Source organism: Neomonachus schauinslandi, chromosome 14 (genome assembly GCF_002201575.2).
Source record: "Neomonachus schauinslandi chromosome 14, ASM220157v2, whole genome shotgun sequence".
Lineage (NCBI taxonomy): Eukaryota > Metazoa > Chordata > Mammalia > Carnivora > Phocidae > Neomonachus > Neomonachus schauinslandi.
In genome coordinates this window covers 59,033,208-59,055,074 of record NC_058416.1, presented here as the reverse complement: position 1 = coordinate 59,055,074, position 21,867 = coordinate 59,033,208, and the positions used below count along the sequence as shown (strand labels likewise).

Here is a 21,867-nt window from a genome sequence, read left to right as displayed (position 1 = left end):
GTTCTTTCAAAGAATTAACAAGATTGATAAACCCCTGGCCAGACTTATCAAAAAGAAAAGAGAAAGGGCCCAAATAAACAAAATCATGAAAGAGGAGAGATCACAACCAACACCAAAGAAAAACAAACAATTAAAAGAACATATTATGAGCAACTATATGCCAGCAGATTAGATAATCTGGAAGAAATGGATGCATTCCTAGAGATGTATCAACTACCAAAACTGAACCAGGAAGAAATAGAAAACCTGAACAGACCTATAACCACTAAGGAAATTGAAGCAGTCATCAAAAATCTCCCAACAAACAAAAACCCAGGGCCAGATGGCTTCCCATCTGGTAAGAATTCCCCCCTGGGGAATTCTACCAAACATTTGAAGAAGAATTAATACCTATTCTTCTGTAACTGTCCCAAAAAAATAGAAATGGAAGGAAAACTTCCAAACTTTTTTTATGAGGCCACCATTACCTTGATCCCAAAACCAGACAAAGACCCCATCAAAAAGGAGAAGTACAGACCAATATCCTTGATGAACACGGATGCAAAAATTCTCACCAAAATACTAGCCAATAGGATCCAACAGTACATTAAAGGGATTATTCACCACGACCAAGTGGGATTTATCCCTGGGCTGTAAGGTTGGTTCAACATCCACAAATCAATCAATGTGATACAATACATTAATAAAAGAAAGAACAAGAACCATATGATCCTCTCTATAGATGCAGAAAAAGCATTTGACAAAGTACAGCATCCTTTCTTGATCAAAACTCTTCAGAGTATAGGGATAGAGGGTACATACTCAATATCATAAAAGCCATCTATGAAAAACCCACAGTGACTATCATTCTCAATGGGGAAAAACTGAGAGCTTTCCCCCTAAGGTCAGGAATGCGGCAGGGATGTCCACTATCACCACTGCTATTCAACATAGTATTAGAAGTCCTAGCCACAGCAATCAGACAACAAAAAGAAATCAAAGGCATCCGAATTGGCAAAGAAGAAGTCAAACTCTCACTCTTTGCAGATGATATGATACTTTATGTGGGAAACCCAAAAGACTCCACCCCAAAACTGCTAGAACTCATACAGGAATTCAGTCAAGTGGCAGGATATAAAATCAATGCACAGAAATCAGTGGCATTCCTATACATCAACAACAAGACAGAAGAAAGAGAAATTAAGGAGTCGATCCCATTTACAGTTGTACCCAAAACCATAAGATACCTAGGAGTAAATCTAACTAAAGAGGCAAAGGATCTGTACTCAGGAAACTATAAAATACTCATGAAAGAAATTGAGGAAGACACAAAGAAATGGAAAAACGTTCCATGCTCATGGATTGGAAGAACAAATATTGTCAATGCTACCTAGAGCAATCTACACATTTGATGCAATCCCCATCAAAATACCACCCACTTTTTTCAAAGAAATGGAACAAATAATCCTAAAATTTGTATGGTACCAGAAAAGACCCCGAATAGCCAGAGGAATGTTGAAAAAGATAAGTAAAGCTGGCAGTATCACAATTCCAGACTTCAAGCTCTATTACAAAGCTGTCATCATCAAGACAGTATGGTACTGGCACAAAAACAGACACATAGATCAATGGAACAGAATAGAGAGCCCAGAAATGGACCCTCAACTCTATGGTCAACTCATCTTCGACAAAGCAGGAAAGAATGTCCAATGGAAAAAAGACAGTCTCTTCAACAAATGATGTTGGAAAAATTGGACAGCCACATGCAGAAGAATGAAACTGGACCATTTCTTTACACCACACACAAAAATAGACTCCAAATGGTTGAAAGACCTAAATGTAAGACAGTAGTCCATCAAAATCCTTCAGGAGAACACAGGCAGCAACCTGTTCGACCTCAGCCGCAGCAACTTCTTCCTAGAAACATTGCCAAAGGCAAGGGAAGCAAGGGCAAAAATGAACTATTGGGACTTCATCAAGATAAAAAGCTTTTGCACAGCAAAAGAAACAGTCAACAAAACCAAAAGACAACCGACAGAATGGGAGAAGATATGTGCAAATGACATATCAGATAAAGGGCTAGTATCTAAATCTATAAAGAACTTCTTAAACTCAACAACCAAAGAACAAATGATCCAATCAAGAAATGGGCAGAAGACATGAACAGACATTTTTCCAAAGAAGACATCCAAATGGCCAACAGACACATGAAAAAGTGCTCAACATCGCTCGGTATCAGGGAAATCCAAATCAAAACCTCAATGAGATACCACCTCACACCAGTCAGAATGGCTAAAATTAACAAATCAGGAAACGACAGATGTTGGCGGGGATGCGGAGAAAGGGGAACCGTCCTACACTGTTGGTGGGAATGCAAGCTGGTGCACCCACTCTGGAAAACAGTATGGAGGCTCCTCAAAAAGTTGAAAATAGAGCTATCCTACGACCCAGCAACTGCACTACTGGGTATTTACCCCAAAGATACAAATGTAGGGATCCGAAGGGGTACGTGCACCCTGATGTTAATAGCAGCAATGTTCACAATAGCTAAACTATGGAAAGAGCCAAGATGTCCATCGACAGATGAATGGATAAAGAAGATGTGGTATGTATATACAATGGAATATTATGCAGCCATCAAATAGAATGAAATCTTGCCATTTGCAACGACATGAATGGAATTTGAGGATGTTATGCTGAGCGAAATAAGTCAATCAGAGAAAGACATGTATCATATGACCTCACTGATACGAGGAATTCTTAATCTCAGGAAACAAACTGAGTGTTGCTGGAGTGGTGGGGGGTGGGAGCGATGGGGTGGCTGGGTGATAGACATTGGGTATGTGTTATAGTGAGCGCTGTGAATTGTGTAAGACTGTTGAATCACAGACCTGTACCTCTGCAAAAAAAAAAAAAAGAAGAAGAATAAGAAGAAGATAGCAGGAAGAGAAAAATGAAGTGGGGGAAATCGGAGGGGGAGACAAACCATGAGAGACTATAGACTCTGAGAAACAAACTGAGGGTTCTAGAAGGGAGGGGCATCGGGGGATGATTTAGCCTGGTGATGGGTATTAAAGAGGGCATGTACTGCATGGAGCACTGGGTGTTATATGCAAACAATGAATCATGGAACACTACATCAAAAACTAATGATGTAATGTATGGTGATTAACATAATAATAAAAATAATAATAAATAATAAAATAAAATAAATCTAAAAAAAAAACCACAATGAGATATCACTTCATACCAGTCAAAATGGCTAGTATCAAAAAGACAAATAACAAGTGTTGGAAAGGATGTGGAGAAAAGGGAACTCTCATGCACTGTTGCTGGGAATGTTCATTGATGTAGCCACTGTGGGAAACAGTATGGAGGTTACTAAAAAAATAAAAAATAGAAATACCATATGATCCAGTAATTCTATTTACTGGACCAAAGAAAACAAAAACACTAATTAAAAAAGATATATGCACCCCTATGTTTATTGCAGCATTACTTATAATAGCCAAGCTATAGAAGCAACCCAAGATGAATGGATGAAGAAGAGTAGTCATATGCACATATATCTAATGGAATATTACTCAGTCATAAAAAAGAATTTGCAACAACACAGATGGACCTGGAGGTTATTATGCTAAGTAAAAGAAGTCAGAGAAAAACAAACACGATACGATTTCTCTTATATGTGGAATCTAAAAAACACAGAAACAAAAAAGCTACAACAGGCTCATAAATACAGAGAACAAACTGATGGTTACTGGAGGGAAAGTGGTGGGGTATGGGCAAAATGAGTGAAGGGGATTGGGAGGTACAGGCTTCTAGTCACAGAGTGAGTAAGTCAATCGGATGAAAGGCACAGCATACGGAATACAGTCAATGGTATTGAAATAGCATTTTATAGTGATAGGTGGTAGCTACACTTGTGGTGAGCATAGCATAATGTACAGAGTTGTGGAATCACTATACTGTCTACCTGAAACTAATATAATACTCTATCAACTATACTTCAACAAATGTAAATAAATAAAAATTAAAACAAAAAAATTATGTTATGCTTGGTTAGGGTCCCAAAGTCATTTATTTTCAACCAAGGTGCTTTCCGCTGTCCTCTTAATTTTATTCATGTTTTCCTGAACTAGGAATGTAATTTAATTGTGTCTAAAAATAACTAAGAAAACAAACATTTACCACACTAGTATTTGGTTGAACTCTTAGCACATACTTGTTCTTTAGTATTAGAAAGTAACAAGTGTTGGTGTAAAGCAAGACAGAAACCCATTCTGTGTGGTAGCCAATGGATACACCTAGATTTGATGTGAGCTACAAAAGTTAGAATAAAAAAAAAAAAAAAAAAGCATGGATGTCCTAAAAGGAAGAGGCCAAGCCCCAGTCAAGTTCGTACCAGAACGAGAGCCATGAGTTGAAAGTCTGAGTTCAAGGAATTCATAGGCAGATAAAGGAGCAGGAATACAGAAGAAACATGTAATCAACAGGATGGCAGAGCCTATATCTTAAGGCTCAAGTTTGTGTTCCAAGTATCATGTGCATAGCTGTCTCATCTTGTTTTCCTGGGTTTTGCAGGCACTGCCTCTTACCTGACACCCCCACCTTCTTTTGCCCTTTTCATAGGCTTTTCTCTCACCTGGGTGAGATCTGGGGTCTCTGAAATGATGTGGCAAAATGGTTCAACAAGTTATTGTTGCTAAGCAGTTTTTCAGCAGGCTTCCTAGTCTAGTCTTGGAATCTATAATACTTTCATTATGTACTACAAGTGACCTCAGTATCGGAAAGAATCTAGTGTCTCCAAACCAACATTATCCAAATAGTACACCACTGAATTCCCAACAGGAAGAAGACGACTATACTTTGCTACCCCAGCAGGAGAGAGGAAGATTTTCTACTCCCCCACAACAGCCCAGACAATGAGAGACTGTCCCAATTCAGCCAATGAGAAGCTACTACACTTTCAACTCCTAGTTTACTGCAGTAGACTTTTTGTTTACAACAGTACTCCTAACTCCTCCCTGTCCTCTATAAAAGAGTGCTCCTCTCCTTTGTTTTCTGGACTTGCCTATGGTTTTGCTGTAGCTTTCATACCCCAAATTGCAATTCTCTGCTATTCCTAAATAAACCCATTATTGCTTGTAAAAAACCTGACAATTTTATTTTTATGGTTAATCGTAGAGCCTATTATATTATAAATCATTTCATAATTTTCTAAAATGCATTTTAAACCACTATGTGATACTGTATAATTACATTTATGTGAAATTATACAACAAGCAAAACTAATCTAAGTGGATAAAGTCAGAACAATAGCCATAAAATGGGAATTAAGGGTTAGAAACTATAAAGCAGACAAGTAAATAAGAACAGAAGTCAAAGCAGGAAGCCATCTTAGTTCAGGTTAGATTTTGTTTAGGTGGACCAAGTTGCTATTCTGGCCAGTGGCTCCTTTTCAGTTGTTAGGCCCACTTGTTTTCATTGCACATTATTCTAAAATTGCAGGCTAATGCCCAAAATACAAAATTGAGCATTTCATTTACACAAAAAACAGTATTTTCAATGGTCTGTTTCTGCACTTTAGGGCAGAAAATCTCAGGGGGAAAAAGGGCAGCCTAATATATTAATAAATTTTTGGAGAATCAGTTTTCAAAAGCTAAGCCTGTTTGGAAAGTCTTTTACAAATAGCACATGCAAACCTAAAGGGAAGAAAATAATCCTCTTATTAACTCTAGTATGTATGTATGTATGCTTGAAATTAATATACTGTGGCCAGAAGACCAATGGATGGATGCCTAGCCTTTCTAGATATTAAAACATTTATAAGCCTTCTATAAATAAAACAGTGTGGTTTTGATGCATGAACACAGAGACCAATGGCATAGCATAGAACACCCAGAAATAAAGCAAAGTACATATGATAATGGTGGCATCCCAAATCAGTGGAAGAAAGACTTTTAAATAAATAGCTTTACGACTTTATAAGTAATATTTAAATGAATAGTGGTAATTGTGTGAAAAAGAAAAAACTGGATCCATAGTTCATACATAAATCAAGATGAATTCCAAATGTATTAGAGAATTATATGTAGATAAATAAACAAACAAATAAAACCATACAAGTACTATCTGGGACTAGGGGGAAAACCTGACTATGACTCAAAATCTAGAGACAATGAAAGGAAACACTGATAAAGTTGACTATATAAAATAAAAAAAACTTTTCAGGATAAAAAAATACCAAAGAAGGGGCGCCTAGGTGGCTCAGTCCATTGAATGTCTGCCTTCGGCTCAGGTCATGGTCTTGGGGTCATGGGATCAAGCCCTGTGTCAGGCTCCCTGATCAGCAGGGAGTCTGCTTTTCCCTTCCCCTGCTCATGCTCTCTTTCTCTCTGCCCTTCTCAAATAAATAAATAAAATCTTAAAAACAAAAACAAAAAAGGTTAAAATAACAAATGAGCAACTGGGAAACAAAATTATAATTTATAACATAAATGTTGGGGTTATATACCTAACATATTTTTAAACTTCTAAATAATAAATAAAAAACTAATAATCCAGTAGAAAAATGGGCAAAGATATGAACAATTCACAAAAAAGTCAATATAAACAGTCCTTAAACATATGAACAGATGCTCAACCTCACTGGTAGTAAGGGAGATGAAAATTTAAAACTATACCATTTCCCTATCAAATTAACAAAAACCCAAAACTTTGGTAGACAATAGCAACAAATGTTTGGCAACATTATTTTTTGGAAGTGTTGTGGAACATTGCCTTGGTGAGAACGCAAATATTATGACTCTTTTGGAGGAGAAATGGATAATATCTAGCAATATTACATAGAATTGACTACACAAGATTATTCATTATACTGTTATTTGTAATGGTAAAAGATTGGAAATAACCCAAATGTCCATCTATCAACAAATGAATACATAAAGTGTTTTAGCCAACAATGGGGTTCTATGTAGGTACCAAAAAAAAATTAATATGGAAGAAGTTCCAGGACATTCAATTAAATGAAAATACAAAAACAAGAAAGAAAAAAATGAAGCATAATGTTTCATGTAACAATGAATGTTGTTGTTGTTGTTTTTAATAAATATAAATGCCTACAAAAGTTTTAAACAATGGCTATAGGTAGGATGAAACCATTCATCCCAGTTTCCTTGAGCCAATTCAGGTCAATTCAGGTTCAGGTTTATCCTACTGGTTTAACTCTCAAAAATGTCTTAGTTTGGACAATAAATTACATGGTCACCTTATCTATAGTTGAGGGAAGGAACAGAGTGGAAGTGACAGAGATGGATATGAGCTGCTTTACCACTGTTACATACATTTATCTAATTATGTAAATATTTTACATAATCAAAACAAAAATAAATCAGAAAGGAAATAAACAATCCCTAAAAACTGAAAACTAACATAAATGAACCTAACTTTATATAAAGTTGGTCACATAACACTCACAGAAAATACTCCAACTGACTTCGGTTATTATATAGTTTTTGGGCTTTACATCTTTAATACATATTCAAGGATAAAGGACAAGGACAATCTTAACTGCCACTTAACAGTCTCATTGATGTATTATAAATAAAGCATGTAAGTAATTATATTAATGTTGTTAGAAACCAAAAATTTCAGCATGAGTTACAGATGTAAAATCAAAAGGAGTAAAGACCTTGTCATCTTAAATTTGAATTGGCAATATTACTACAAACTCAAAAAGTTTCTTCCCTTGTAGTTATTTATTAGGTCTGCCCACTAAAAAGGATTAGAAGAAAGCTAGTAGTAGCAACAAATAGTCCTAATGGCAAGACTGTGGTCTCTACCCACCATTTTCTTCTATTGGGAACCAAAGTCCCCTGGGGAAATGGCTAATTACATATGTAAGATATGTAAGATGAGCCTTGGACAGCTTCTAAAGCTAACAAAGAGAACAGAAGGGATGTCAAAAGGACTCAAGCACTAAGCTGAAGAGGTTCCTACTAACCAAAGATGAGAAAATTTGAGCAAAAAGAAAAATGACAGCAACTGATTAAAACACTAAACATATGTAAAAAACCATGAGTCAGTGAAAAAGTCTGCAACCATCGGACAGTGATGCAAACTAAATTCCATGCCCTGTCTATGAACCCAGGGCTCCCAATTAGTATCAGAGTGTCTTTTATATATCAATAGATGTCCAAGGATCAGCAGGCAATTGAGGAAATGGAAACAGTGCAAAGAGCAGAAGGAAAAACTGCAACCACAACTGAGCTCCATAATTAACAGTCCCAGAAAGATAAGAAAAATACCTATAAAACAAGAATAGCATGCTCCCCAAAAAGGACAAGCAGAGAAAGGCTCTTGGAAATTAAAAATGAAAGCCAAAATTTTAAACACTAATACAAAGTTTAGAAGATTAAGAAATCTTTCAGGAAGTATACTCCAATATAAGAAGACATAATAGTATTATTCATTTAATAAACTAGTGTTTATACTATCATGCATCAAACTAATATGTAACACTAATTTATTCAATGGATTGCTAAAGTAATTACTGATTTAACTAGAAGTAGTGATAACTATATTGGGAAGATAAGAGATAAGAAAGCTAAGTCATCATCTGCCATAATAAGTCAATGAATAGTTTCTAAAATCAAAGAATCGAGAGAACAGGGGCGCCTGGGTGGCTCAGTTGGTTAAGCGACTGCCTTCGGCTCAGGTCATGATCCCAGGGTCCTGGGATCGAGTCCCGCATCGGGCTCCCTGCTCTGCGGGGAGCCTGCTTCTCCCTCTCCCACTCCCCCTGCTTGTGTTCCCTCTCTCGCTATGTCTCTCTCTGTCAAATAAATAAATAAAAAAAATCTTAAAAAAAAAAAAAAAAGAATCGAGAGAACAGTATAAAGATATTATTTAAAATTATAGAAGTAAGACAATACCAAAGAGCTGGAAGTTGTCTCTGACACAGGACCAAAGGGTTGGGAACAAGCAAGCCAGGGGGTTGTTTTAGTACAACGTGCATGTACTCCAAGTATGTATATATACCCCAATAGTGGTTAATTTTAAAAGATCAAAATGCACCATCCTGTCCTTAAGGAGTTTATAGTCTGTTGGAAGAACATATTAAAAACAATTATAATAGCATGCAGTACATGACTTAACAGAAGCAGACAATCTGAATAATGTAGAGGATCCTATCTCAGTCAAAAGAGATGTTTGGGAGACAAGGGGACATTTGAACTATGGTTTTAGAGGATGAAAAAGGGTTAACTGGTTGGAGAGAGGATGATGAGTGCTCTCCCATCAGCAGTCTACACATGTAAATTTTCTTTTGAAAACACAAGTGGTAACATTCCATAAACACACTTCTGCACACCTTGCTTTTTTTAAAAAAAAAGATTTATTTATTTATTTTAGAGAGACTGAGAGAAAGAACACAAGTAGGGGGAGGGGCAGAGGGAGAAGGAGACGGAGAGAATCTCAAACAGACTCCGGGTTGAGAGTGGAGCCCAAAGGGGGCCTTGATCCCATGACTCTGAGATCATGACCCGAGCTGAAATCAAGAGTTGGAAGCCCAATCGACTGAGCCACCCAGGTGTCCCCCTTTTTTTTACTTACTACATCTTGGACACTATTTCTCAGAAAACACTTAAAAATAACTTTTAGTTTAAAAAAAAAAGCTTTTAATTTCTCAAGGATCTCTTAGTGAAGTCTTTTTTTTTTGAGGTGGGGAGGGGCAGTGGGAGAGGGACAAAGAGAGAGAATTCCAAGCAGTCTGCAGCCCAGCGTGGAGCCCAACAAGGGCTCAATCTCACGACCCTGATACCAAGACCCAAGACAAAATCAAGAGTTGGGCATTTAAATGACTGAGCCACCCAGGCACCTCATAGTGAAGTCTTACATAAAAGGAAGATAATCTATTTTAAATATATGAAGTATTTATTTTTATTTAGAACTATAACACATGCTTCTTATTAAAAATTCAACAGTATGAAATATTAAAAATAAAAAGTAAAAATATTCCCATTGTTCCTCCATTCCTACTTCCCTAGAATAAGCACTTTGAATTTCCTTCCAGACCTTTTCTATAAAAATAAAACTGCACGTATATGTAAATATCATTCAATCCAAGCAAATGCCATAATGTTCTATGCACCTACTACATCTATATCCACACTAGTCTACACACATAAAATAGTTATATTCTTTTTTTTTTTAAAGATTTTATTTTGTTTAATTTGCTAGAGAGAGAGAGAGAGTGACAGTACAAGCAGGGAGAGTGGCAGGCAGAGGGAGAAGCATGCTCCCTGCTGAGCAAGGAGCCCGATGTGGGACTCGATCCCAGGACTCTGGGATCATGACCTGAGCTGAAGGCAGACGCTTAACCGACGGAGCCACCCAGGCGTCCCAGTTATATTCTTTAAAGTCTCTTAAAGTCAAAGATTCTGTGATAAATATGAAACTTTCCTACATGTCAACTTACCAACGCAATCACAGCATTCATCCCAAAGGGTCCCAAGACACAACATACACTCCTTGCAGCAGGAACAATTTCCTTCTCCAGGTCGGCACTGGCAGAGCTCCTAGAAATAAGACAGATGTTCAAACTTAAAATTTCAAACATCTATGTTTAAAATTGTTAGTTTTTTACAGCAAAGCCCCTACATTTGCATATATAGCAATCTACTCTTCACACAGTTTTTTTTTTTTTTTAAGACATTAACGTTTGTAGGAATTAATTGTTTTTAGGAACATAAATATCGGGGCGCCTGGGTGGCTCAGTCGTTAAGCGTCTGCCTTCGGCTCAGGTCATGATCGCAGGGTCCTGGGATTGAGCCCCGCATCGGGCTCCCTGCTCTGCCGGGAGCCTGCTTCTCCCTCTCCCACTCCCTCTGCTTGTGTTCCCTCTCTCTCTGTGTCTGTCTCTGTCAAATAAATAAATAAAATCTTTAAAAAAAAAAAAAAGGAACATAAATATCTACAACGTCAAGCAGATTTATATTTTCTTTTGGACGCATTCAGTGATCTATTTTGGATGCTTTTATCTTATTTTGAAACAGAGAAAACATTTTGCTTTATAACCCATAACTTTACCCCCTAAACTATCTTGAAAAATAGTTCAGTACAAGCATAAAACCTTCTTTTCAGCTATTAAATTCATTGTCCAAATTAAATGAATAGCCAGCTTGTAGTGGGAGCTGTGATTTCTCAATATGTGGAGTATGAATAAAAGCATCTTTCAAAAACTGCTCTTTTTATTGACCTACAACATATTAAATCAGTGTGCTCAGTGTGGTAGACTATTTAAAAGAAGGGAGCAATTATTCCCTCCCTGTGTCCACCCACCCTCTTTGCAATGTAACAGCAGCTCTTTTGATCAAGGGATGGTGTCTATTTTTTTTTTAAAGATTTTATTTATTTATTTGACAGAGAGAAACACACCGAGAGAGGGAACACAAGCAGGGGGAGTGGGAGAAGGAGAAGCAGGCCTCCTGCTGAGCAGGGAGCCTGATGCGGGGCTCTATCCGACTCTGGGATCATGACCTGAGCTGAAGGCAGACGTTTAACAACTGAGCCACCCAGGCGCCCCGGGACGGTGTCTATTTTCAGAACAACTTTAATCAGCAGAATGTGGTGGAAGTGACACCATGTCAGTTCTGAGTCTGGGTCTCCACAGCATTGAGTGCTCTCCTTCCTCTTCTTCTCAGAACTTCTCCCAGCTGCCATGTGTAACTGGGAGAAGGCCACATGGGCAAGTTGGTCCACTTGAAGCCATCGTATCTCCTTCAGCCTCCAACTAACCAGCAGCTGACAGTAGACACAGAATGAGCCTAGAAAAACCATACAGTTGATATAGGCCCAGACTGCCAACTCACAGAAACAAGAGCTAAATAAATGGTTATTGTTTTAAGCAACTAAACTTTGCTTCCTAAATGAGGCTTCAAGGTAACTCCTTTAGTCCTTTCCACCAGACAGCCACTCCTAAACAAAGCCAACTTATAGGGAAATTCTGTAGCCACCATTGCTTACTCAGCTTTCCCTGGGTTATGAGATACCATATACATTTCTAAAAACTTAAACATGGCACATAATATTTATCCCTATTGGTTATCTTATTACATTTCTAGACTACGGGAGTCATTCCATCATTCTAGTATGACATGATTTTTTTGCAACACTGATATTTAATTCCTTGTTTCTTCTTCTCCAAAAGTCCCTTAGCTATTTCACAGCACTTTCGAGAATCAACACTTGTGCTATTTTCTAACTAACTCATGAGTTTCATGTCAGCGTATACCTGTAACCTGATGATATATGCAAGCAGCAATATTTTATTTATTTTTTAAGATTTTGTTTATTTATGTGATAGAGAAAGACAGGGAGAGAGGGAACACAAGCAGGGGGAGTGGGAGAGGGAGAAGCAGGCTTCCCGCGGAGCAGGGAGCCCGATGTGGGGGGCTGGATCCCAGGACCCTGGGATCATGACTGGAGCCAAAGGCAGACACTTAACGACTGAGCCACCCAGGCGCCCCATGCAGCAATATTCTAGTACTTTGGAACTCTGTCTAGTCAGGCTGAATTCACGTACTGTAGACCTTAGGTAACTTTGCTAGGTCTCGTAGAAAGAAAGGGACTAGAAGGGCAGGGACTTGCTGAGAAGTACAGATGCTTCATCACAGAACTGGTGATGCTTAATTTAGACAAGCTCAAATTTACTTGGAAACCTAGAAAATCAGAGTTGCCAAAGATATACTTTGTGACTTGTTTCTCTATCTTTGGAATGAGAGAACATTTTTTGAGTATACGTTTTTTAAAAACACCACCAGAGTCAAGGATATTGATGCTTACTGTTTTTTAGCTTTAAGGTTGCCACTTAGTCACAAGAAATAAAGCTTCTTTTAAATTTTAATTTACATTATACATAGAAAATAACCTTTTACTCTCTTAGTTGCTTGTATTTACATTATCTATTTAGCTCAGGAGAAGCAAATTAGAAAGTAATAAATTTATTCGAAGAATATATCTCTCCTTTTCTATCTATAGAAGCTTCCAAATAATAGCTTATTAAATGAATGACTGTATATCACATTAAATAATTTGAAAATGAATGTCAATGTAATGGCTTCCAATCTGAGTCATTAAAGCATTCATTATGACTTTTTACTGTCAGGGATCTGCAAGGTATTTTAAAATTGGAATGAAAGGGTGGTGATAACTTAAGATTACTGAGAACTAATGGAAAGTTAAAACTAAGACTATTTAAAAGTTGCTTCAACTTGCCTGGATTATGTAGCCCTCAAGATTAAATCTATTTCACACCCTCTTAATAGATGCCTGTACTTTTACATGTCAGTATGATGGAATAATGTACTCTAGTAATATGCTTAATGATTTATAATTTACTGATAGGATATAAAGGGAGAAGCTATAGGAAGCCAAGACATGAGGGAAATAGCTTGAAGATAAGCTTTGTTACTGCACTATTAAAATAATAAAAATCCAGGCAAAGACTTTTTTGGTAAAAATTACTGTGAAAACTGGTTGAATGCCAAAGTAACAATATGCCAACTAATATTTTTCTTTCTTTCCATCTTAGTACAGAAAAGACTGAAAGAAAAATCTTTGTCCTAATAAAACAAACTTAATCACATAAATTAAGATATTTACAGAGTAAATAAGCCTAAAAATATATCAGATCTCTACTCTTGATAGCTCATGTCAGCATTCTTTTCAGGAGATTGAAAAATAAGCAAAATGAGATCCTCAAACCAACCTTTTAGTCAGGATTTGTGCCTTTTCAATTTTCAAACACACACTTCACTTCTCATTTTCCAGGAGAAAATTCCAGGCAAATTTAATATATGGCGTTTAGGATCTCAAAAACCTCACTGCAGATCAAGAGAACAAAAATATATGGAAAGCGTTTGCTTTATGACTATTGTTAAGTCAAGAAAAAAATAGAAAGCAATGAATTTCCATGTGTAAATAATGATGAGTAACAACCATCTGTGGCTCACCAAGTAATTCGTTCTTTTCTGTTCACTTGACATGTCTTCCAAAATCACATTATTGAATGTTTGGTCATAAACATCTTTGGAAATGTACACTATAATTTTCTTGACAGCAAGAAAACTATGGTTAGGATGAATGTTTCTAAATATAAAAAATACTTCTAATGTCCTTTGAACCTAAGTATTGGAAATACAAAAGAAAAAAAAACCTGGGCGCCTGGGTGGCTCAGATGGTTAAGCGTCTGCCTTCGGCTCAGGTCATGATCCCAGGGTCCTGGGATCGAGTCCCACATCGGGCTCCCGGCTCAGCAGGGAGCCTGCTTCTCCCTCTGACCCTCTCCCCTCTCATGCTGTTTCTCTCTCGCTCGCTCTATAAAAAATAAATAAATAAAATCTTTAAAAAGAAAAAAAAAACCCAACTCAGTATGCAACTCTGTGATGTATCAAGGATCACAGAAAAACATTAAAAATTACTCCATGTTATTAAGCAGAGGAGGGGTGCCTGGGTGGCTCAGTTGGTTAAGCAAATGCCTTCAGTTCAGGTCATGATCCCAGGGTCCTGGGATTGAGTCCTGCATCGGGCTCCCTGCTCCTTCCTCTCCCTCGGCCCGATGCTCCCCCTGCTTGTGTGTTCTCTCTCTCTGTCAAATAAATACATAAAATCTTTAAAAAAAAAATTAAGCAGAGGAGTGCCTAGGTGGCTCAGTCGGGTAAGCCCCCAACTCCAGATTCTGGCTCAGGTCATGATCTCTGGATGGTGAGATGGAGCCCCGCACCAGGCTATGCACTCAGCAGGGTGTGTGCTTCTTTCTCTCTCTCTCCCTTTGCCCCTCCCCCAGCTTGCATGCACATGCCCTCTCTTTCTCTCTCTAATAAATAAATAAATCTTAAAAAAAAAATAAAGCAGGCTTAACTTAAAAAGAAAACTTTATCTTTAATGGTTTTAGTTATGAAGACATAAATGAATCTTCAGTAACCAGAAAGGCTTTCTTAAAGAGGTTACAGTCAAGGTAACAGGGACACTTTAAAAAAAATTTAAGTATTTTTTAAATTATGAAATACTGAAAAATATATACTAGAGTAGAAGGAAAAACACCCCAAATTCCACCCACTTTGGTAAATTCCTACACATTTCTAACAAAATCATGACTGTGTACTCCTCTGATCTAAAAAAAAATGAGCATTTCCCTATTGTGAGACTCTGTCAACATAATTTATTAACTGCATAATAGGATATTCCATGTGCCAAAATTCAGAAATAGACCTTGAATCCTGATCCCTTCCATATCTTGTTCACTTTTTTTTTAAATTTAAAATTTAGTTTTTTTAAATGGCTACCCCAGGGGTGCGCTGGCGCTGCTCTGCCACCTGCAGCACCTCCAAAACCACGCGGCAGCATGAGAGGGTGCTGGAGCAGCACTCGGGCGTGCTGCACGGCAGCCTGGGCCTGGCTCGTCGGACCCTGACACCCCAGATGACCCCACGTGGAGGTCAAGGACGTCGAGGAGGTCGAGGTGTTGCTGTAGAAAATGCTTCCACTGCATAGGCAGATGCAGATGCAAATGAATGTGGTTGGGCCCCCCACTTCTTGGGTGTCCCACTTTCTTATTCTTTATCAAAAATTTGACATTATCTTTCTCTACTTAAGTAGAAAATATGGTTGACTTGAGATGTGGAATTTTTCTGTTTGAACTGGCTATTTATATATTTTCCTAACCTCACATGACCAAACTTGAGTACTGCTCAGTTGGATGGAACATGTGATCACAACCTAATGCAAAGTTCACAGAAGTCCAAAATAAAGGCTGATTCAATGCTTCCACTTTTTTACTGCTATTACCTCCCCTAAAGTTCCTAAGTAGGTTTTATATAACACTAACAGGCACTGCTAGGCATTTTATATGCATTATCTTGACTCTCATAAAGGCCTTTTCAAGGCAGTTATTATCCTCATTTTTCAAATAAGATTATAAAATCTGTACATCATTTAGTAAGGGGCTGAGATTTGACCCCAGTTTTGGTTAGATATTCTTGTTTTTTAAACACTGGAATGAGAAATATAAAGCTTATTTCTTATTAATTTAGCACTTCAATAATTATAGTTATTACTTTCTTGAGAGAATGAACCCATAATTAAACTTAAACAATCCTTTACGTTGTTTAATCAAAGGCATTATTATATCTTTCACTCTCTACTTGAATACAATTAGAAGTGCTACTGCCCAAGTTTAATCATTGTTTGTAAAGGTAAAATAAGTATCACTGGCTAAGAGTTGCAAAACCAGTGAGTTGGAATTTAATACTTAATTCTTTTTGTTGCTTCAGCCAGTTAATGACCACATCATCTGCTTCTCTAGTCTGCAAGGCTCAGAGAAAGTGTGGACATTGCTCACGGTACAGTTGAGAAGGTTGAGAAGGAGTAGGTTAGTGACTTGTGTGAGTTCTTGCAACTGGGGCTCTGATATCAGGTCTTCTGACTCAAGGCTGTTCTACCAGCACTTCTCTTGCATGCTAGAGTCAGAGTTACATCTGTTCTCTGTGTGACGTACCACGCTATATGTTCGTAAAGTAATCACATTTTTCAATAAACTTATGATGGAAAAAATCAAAACTTTATACTAAAGGAGAAACAGAAATTTTTACATTTGGGTTATCCTGTATTGACCAGCATGAGTATTCAGAATTTGGCAAGCTGTTTTAAAAGCTTATATATGAAGCTACCCGCCCCCCGACTTGTGCATGCTTTTTTTTCTCTCTCTCTCTCTCAGACAAATAAATAAAATCTTAAAAAAAAAATTCTCTCTCTGCTTGCACTCTCTTAAAAAAAAAAAAAGTTTATTTTATGATCTTCCAAATTTCCAGGTCAGCAATGGAAAACTAATAACTTAAGGAAGAATCTTATTTATATTTCAGTGTTTGGTTACTGATAAATATTTCCATTCTCTAACCACTGCCAAGATCTAGAAATTTGTTAGCACTGTTGTTAAAACCGGGAAACATCACTGAAAAGAACATGATAGTCTAGTAGACAGGAAATGACTTGGGCTTACAGGATCTAGATTCAAGTCCTAGCTCATAAACTGCAGTGTGTCACAGTGGTTCTCCGTTTTTCAGTCATAAAAAGGGGATGGTACTGCTGGATTTTCAGTTACAGGCTTTGGTATCAAGTGAGATGATGGAAACCCAAGTAAGGCTATAAGCTGATTTTTTTTTTTTAAGATTTTATTTATTTATTTGACAGAGAGAGACACAGTGAGAGAGGGAATACAAGCAGGGGGAGTGGGAGAGGGAGAAGCAGGCTTCCCGCCAAGCAGGGAGCCTGATGTGGGGTTTGATCCCAGGACCCTGGGATCATGACCTGAGCCGAAGGCAGATGCTTAACGACTGAGCCACCCAGGCGTCCCATAAGCTGATTTTTTAGCAGAAACTTTACAAGCCAGAAGGGAGTGGCATGATATATATTCAAAGTGCTGAAAGAAAAAGAAAAACCTGCAACCAAGAGTACTCTATCCAGCAAGACTATCATTCAGAATAGGAGAGATAAGAGTTTCACAGACAAACAAAAGTCAAAGGAATTAATCACCAGTAAACCAGCCTTATAAGAAATATTAAAAAGGACTTGCTGAGTGGAAAGGAAAGACCATAAGTGGGAGTAAGAAATGCAGGAAGCACAGAAGTAGTAATAAGGGATTCAAAAATAAAAGGATGAAAAATATGATACCATATACCTAAAACGTGGGGGGGGGACGGGACATTAGTGGTTTTAGAATGAGCTCAAACTTAAGGAACTATCAACTTAATATAGACTGTTATGCATAAGATGTCATATATAAACCTAATCGTAACCACAAATAAAAAACCAGTAACAGATATGCAAAAAACCAAGAAGGGAATCCAAATATATCACTGAAGAAAGCCAGCAAACTATGAGAGAACAGAGCAAGAGAATAAAGGAACAGAGAAGAACTACAAAAACAACCGTAAAACAAGAAACAAAATGGCAATAAATACATACCTACCAATAATTATTTTGAATGTAAACAGACTAAATGCTCCAGTCAAAAGACACAGGGTGCTGGAATGGATGAAAAAGCAAGATCTATCTATATGCTGCCTACAAGACACTCATTTCAGACCTAATGACATCTGCAGATTGAAAGTGAAGGAATGGAAAACCATCCATCATGCAAATGTAAGTGAAAAGAAAGCCAAGCTAGCAATACTTATATCGGACAAAATAGACTTTAAAACAAAGACTGTAATAAGAGACAAAGGACACTATTTAATCATAAAGGGAACAATCCAACAAGAAGATAAAACAATTGTAAATATTTATGCATCCAATATAGGAGCACCCAAATATATAAAGCACCTAAGAACAAACATAAAGGAAGTAATCAATAATAATACAATAATAGTACGGGACTTTAACACCCCACTTACAACAATGGAGAGATAAGCCAAACAGAAAATCAACAAGGACACAGTGGCTTTGAATGACACATTGAACCGGATGGATCCAATACATATATTCAGAACTTTCCATCCTAAAACAACAGAATACAGATTCTTCTCAAGTGCACATGGAACATTCTTCAGAACACATCACTTATTAGGCCACAAAACAAGTCTCAACAAATTCTTGAGGTAGGCCTGCACTGTTATAAACTTCCCTCTTAGAACAGCTTTTGCTGCATTCCAAAGATTTTGAATCATTGTGTTTTCATTTGTCTCCATGTACTTTTCAATTTCCTCTTTGATTTCATGGTTGACCCATTCACTGTTTAGTAGCATATTATTTAACTTCCATGTATCTGTGTTTTTTTCCAGATTTTTTATTGTGCTTGATTTCTGGTTTCATAGCATTGTCATCGGAAAAGATGCATGGTAGGACTTCAGTCTCTTTTAATTTAATAATCCCTTGGGTGATTTTTACTGGTATGCTGAATTTTTTCTTTTCTCTCTTGCTTTTAAAATTCTTTCCTTATGTTTATTATTTATTCCAAAAAATTAAAGAGGAAGGAAACCTTCTAAATTCATTCTATGAGGCCAGCATTACCCTGACACCAAAACCAGACAAAGACACCACAAAATAAGAGAAATATAGGTGAGTATCTCTGATGAACACAGATGCAAAATCCTCAACAAAATGTTAGCAAACCAAATCCAAACATACATTTAAAAAAATATTTACCATGATCAAGTAGGATTTATTCCAGGGATGCAAGGCTGGTTCAATATTTACAAATCTATCAACATGATACCTCACATCAACAAGAGAAAGAATAAAAACCATATGAGCATTTCAACAGACATAGAAAAAAGCATCTGACAAAGTAAGACATCCACTCATGATAAAACTCCCCAACAAAGTAGGTCTAGAGGGAACACACCTCAACATAATAAAGGCCATATATGAAAAACCCACAACTAACATCACACTCAGTGGTGAAAAACTGAGAGCCTTTCCCCTAAGATCAGGAACAAGACAAGGATGTCCACTCTCACCATTTTTATTCAACATAGTACTGGAAGTCCTAGCCACAGCAATCAGAGAAGAAAAAAATAAAAGGCATCCAAATTGGTAAGGAAGAAGCAAAACTTTCACTCTTTGTAGATGACATGACACTATACATAGAAAACCCTAAAGACACCACCAAAAAACTGCTACAATTCATAAATGAATTCAGTAAAGTCGCAAGATAAAAAATTGATATACAGAAATCCACTGAATTCCTATACACTAATAATGAAGTAGAAGAAAGAGAAATTAAGAAAACAATCCCATTTACAATTGCTCCCAAAAGAATAAAACATCTAGGAATAAACTTAACCAAGGAGATGAAAGACCTGTACTCCAAAAACTATAAAACATTGATGAAAGAAACTGAAGAGGACACAAACAAATGGAAAGACAGTCCATGTTCACGGATTGGGAGAACAAATATTGTTAAACTGTCCATATTACCCAAGGCAATCTACACATTTAATGCAATCCTTATCAAAATACCAATAATATTTTTCACAAAACTAGAACAAATACTCTGAAAATTTGGATTGAACCACAAAAGAGCCTGAAGAGCCAAAGCAATCTTGAAAAAGAACAAAACTGGAGGTATCATAATCCCAGATTACAAGATATACTACAGAGGTGTAGTAATCAAAACAGTATATGGTACTGGCACAAAAACAGATACATAGATCAACAGAACCGAATAGAGACCCCAGAAATAAGCCCACAATTCTATAGTCAATTAATCTTCAACAAATAGAGCAAGAATACGCAATGGGAAAAAGTTCCTTCAATAAACAGTGTTGGGAAAACTGGACAGCTACATGCAAAAGAATAAAACTAGACCACTTTCTCATACCATTCACAAAAATAAACTCAAAATGGATGAAAGACCTAAATGTGAGACCTGAAACCATAAAAATTGTAAAAGAGAGCACAGGTAGTAATTTCTCTGACATTGGCTATAGCAACCTTTTTCTAGATAGGTCTCCTGAGGCAACGGAAACAAAAGCAAAAACAAACTACTGAGACTACATCAAAATAAAAAGCTTCTGCACACCAAAGGAAACCACCAACAAAACAAAAAGGCAACCTAGTGAATGGGAGAAGATACTGCAAATGATATATCTGACAAAGGGTTAGTATCCAAAATATGTAAAGAACCTACACAACACCAAGAAAAACAAATAATCTGATTTAAAAATGGACAGAAGACGTTTCTCTAAAGAAGACATACAGATGGCCAACAGACACATGAAAAGATGCTCAACATCACTAATCAGCAGGGAAAAGCAAATCAAAACCACAATGAGATATCACCTCATACTTATCAGAATGGCTAAAATCAAAAACACGAGAAACAACAAGTGTTGGCAAGGATGTGGAAAAAAAAGAACCCTGTGCATGGTTGGTGGGAATGCAAACTGGTACAGGCACTGTGGAAAACATTATGAAGGTTACCAAAAAAAACTAAAAGTAGAATTACTGTATGATCCAGTAATTCCACTACTGGATATTTACGCAAAGATTACAAAAACACTAATTTGAAAAGATATATGTATCCCTTACGTTTACTGCAGCATTATTTACAATAGCCAAGATAGGGAAACAACCTAAGTGTTCATCGATAGATGAATGAATACAGAAGATGCGGTGTGTGTGTCTACACACACACACACTGGAATATTACTCAGCCATAAAAAAGAATGAAATCTTGCCATATGCAACAACATGGATAGATCTAAGGGTATAATGCTAAGTGAAATTAGATAGAGAGACAAATACCATATGATTTCACTCATATGGAATTTAAGAAAGAAGACAAATGAACAAAGAAAAAAAGAGACAAATCAAAAAACAAACTCTGAACTATAGAGAACAAACTGATGGCTACCAGAAGGAAGGTAGGTGGGGGGGATGTGTGAAACAGGTGAAGAGGATTAAGAGTACACTTATCATGATAAACACTGAGTAATGTACAGAATTGTTGAATCACTATACTGTACACCTGAAACTAACATTGTATGTTAACTATACTGAAATTAAATTTTAAAAATATACCCCCACCAGCAGGGTAAGAACAAAGTTAATTAAGTAATTGTATAACCTGTAAGCATCAATAATCAACAAACATTACGTTGTACCTATGCTGACGTACTTTTACAACCTTTACTTAGGTCAAGTGGATTTTTTTTTTTTAAGAGGGAGAGACTGGGAATGGGGTAGAGGAAGAGAGGGAAACTGAGCCTGACTCAGGGCTCGATCTCACAATCCTGAGATCGTGATCTGAGCTGAAATCAAGAGTCTGACATTTAACCAACTGAGCCACCAAGGCGCCCCTCAAGCGGATATTTAAAAACAAACATA

At 37.0% G+C, this 21,867-nt stretch overlaps 1 protein-coding gene across 1 annotated transcript in view; it reads right to left on the bottom strand.

The window, feature by feature from the left end:
* TWSG1 (twisted gastrulation BMP signaling modulator 1) overlaps nucleotides 1-21,867 on the bottom strand; it is a 78,460-nt gene that overhangs the window by 36,113 nt on the left and 20,480 nt on the right. The window contains exon 3 of the mRNA XM_021689464.1: nucleotides 10,460-10,559. Coding sequence (XP_021545139.1) covers nucleotides 10,460-10,559 — 100 coding nt within the window. The remainder of the gene's footprint in view (nucleotides 1-10,459; nucleotides 10,560-21,867) is intronic.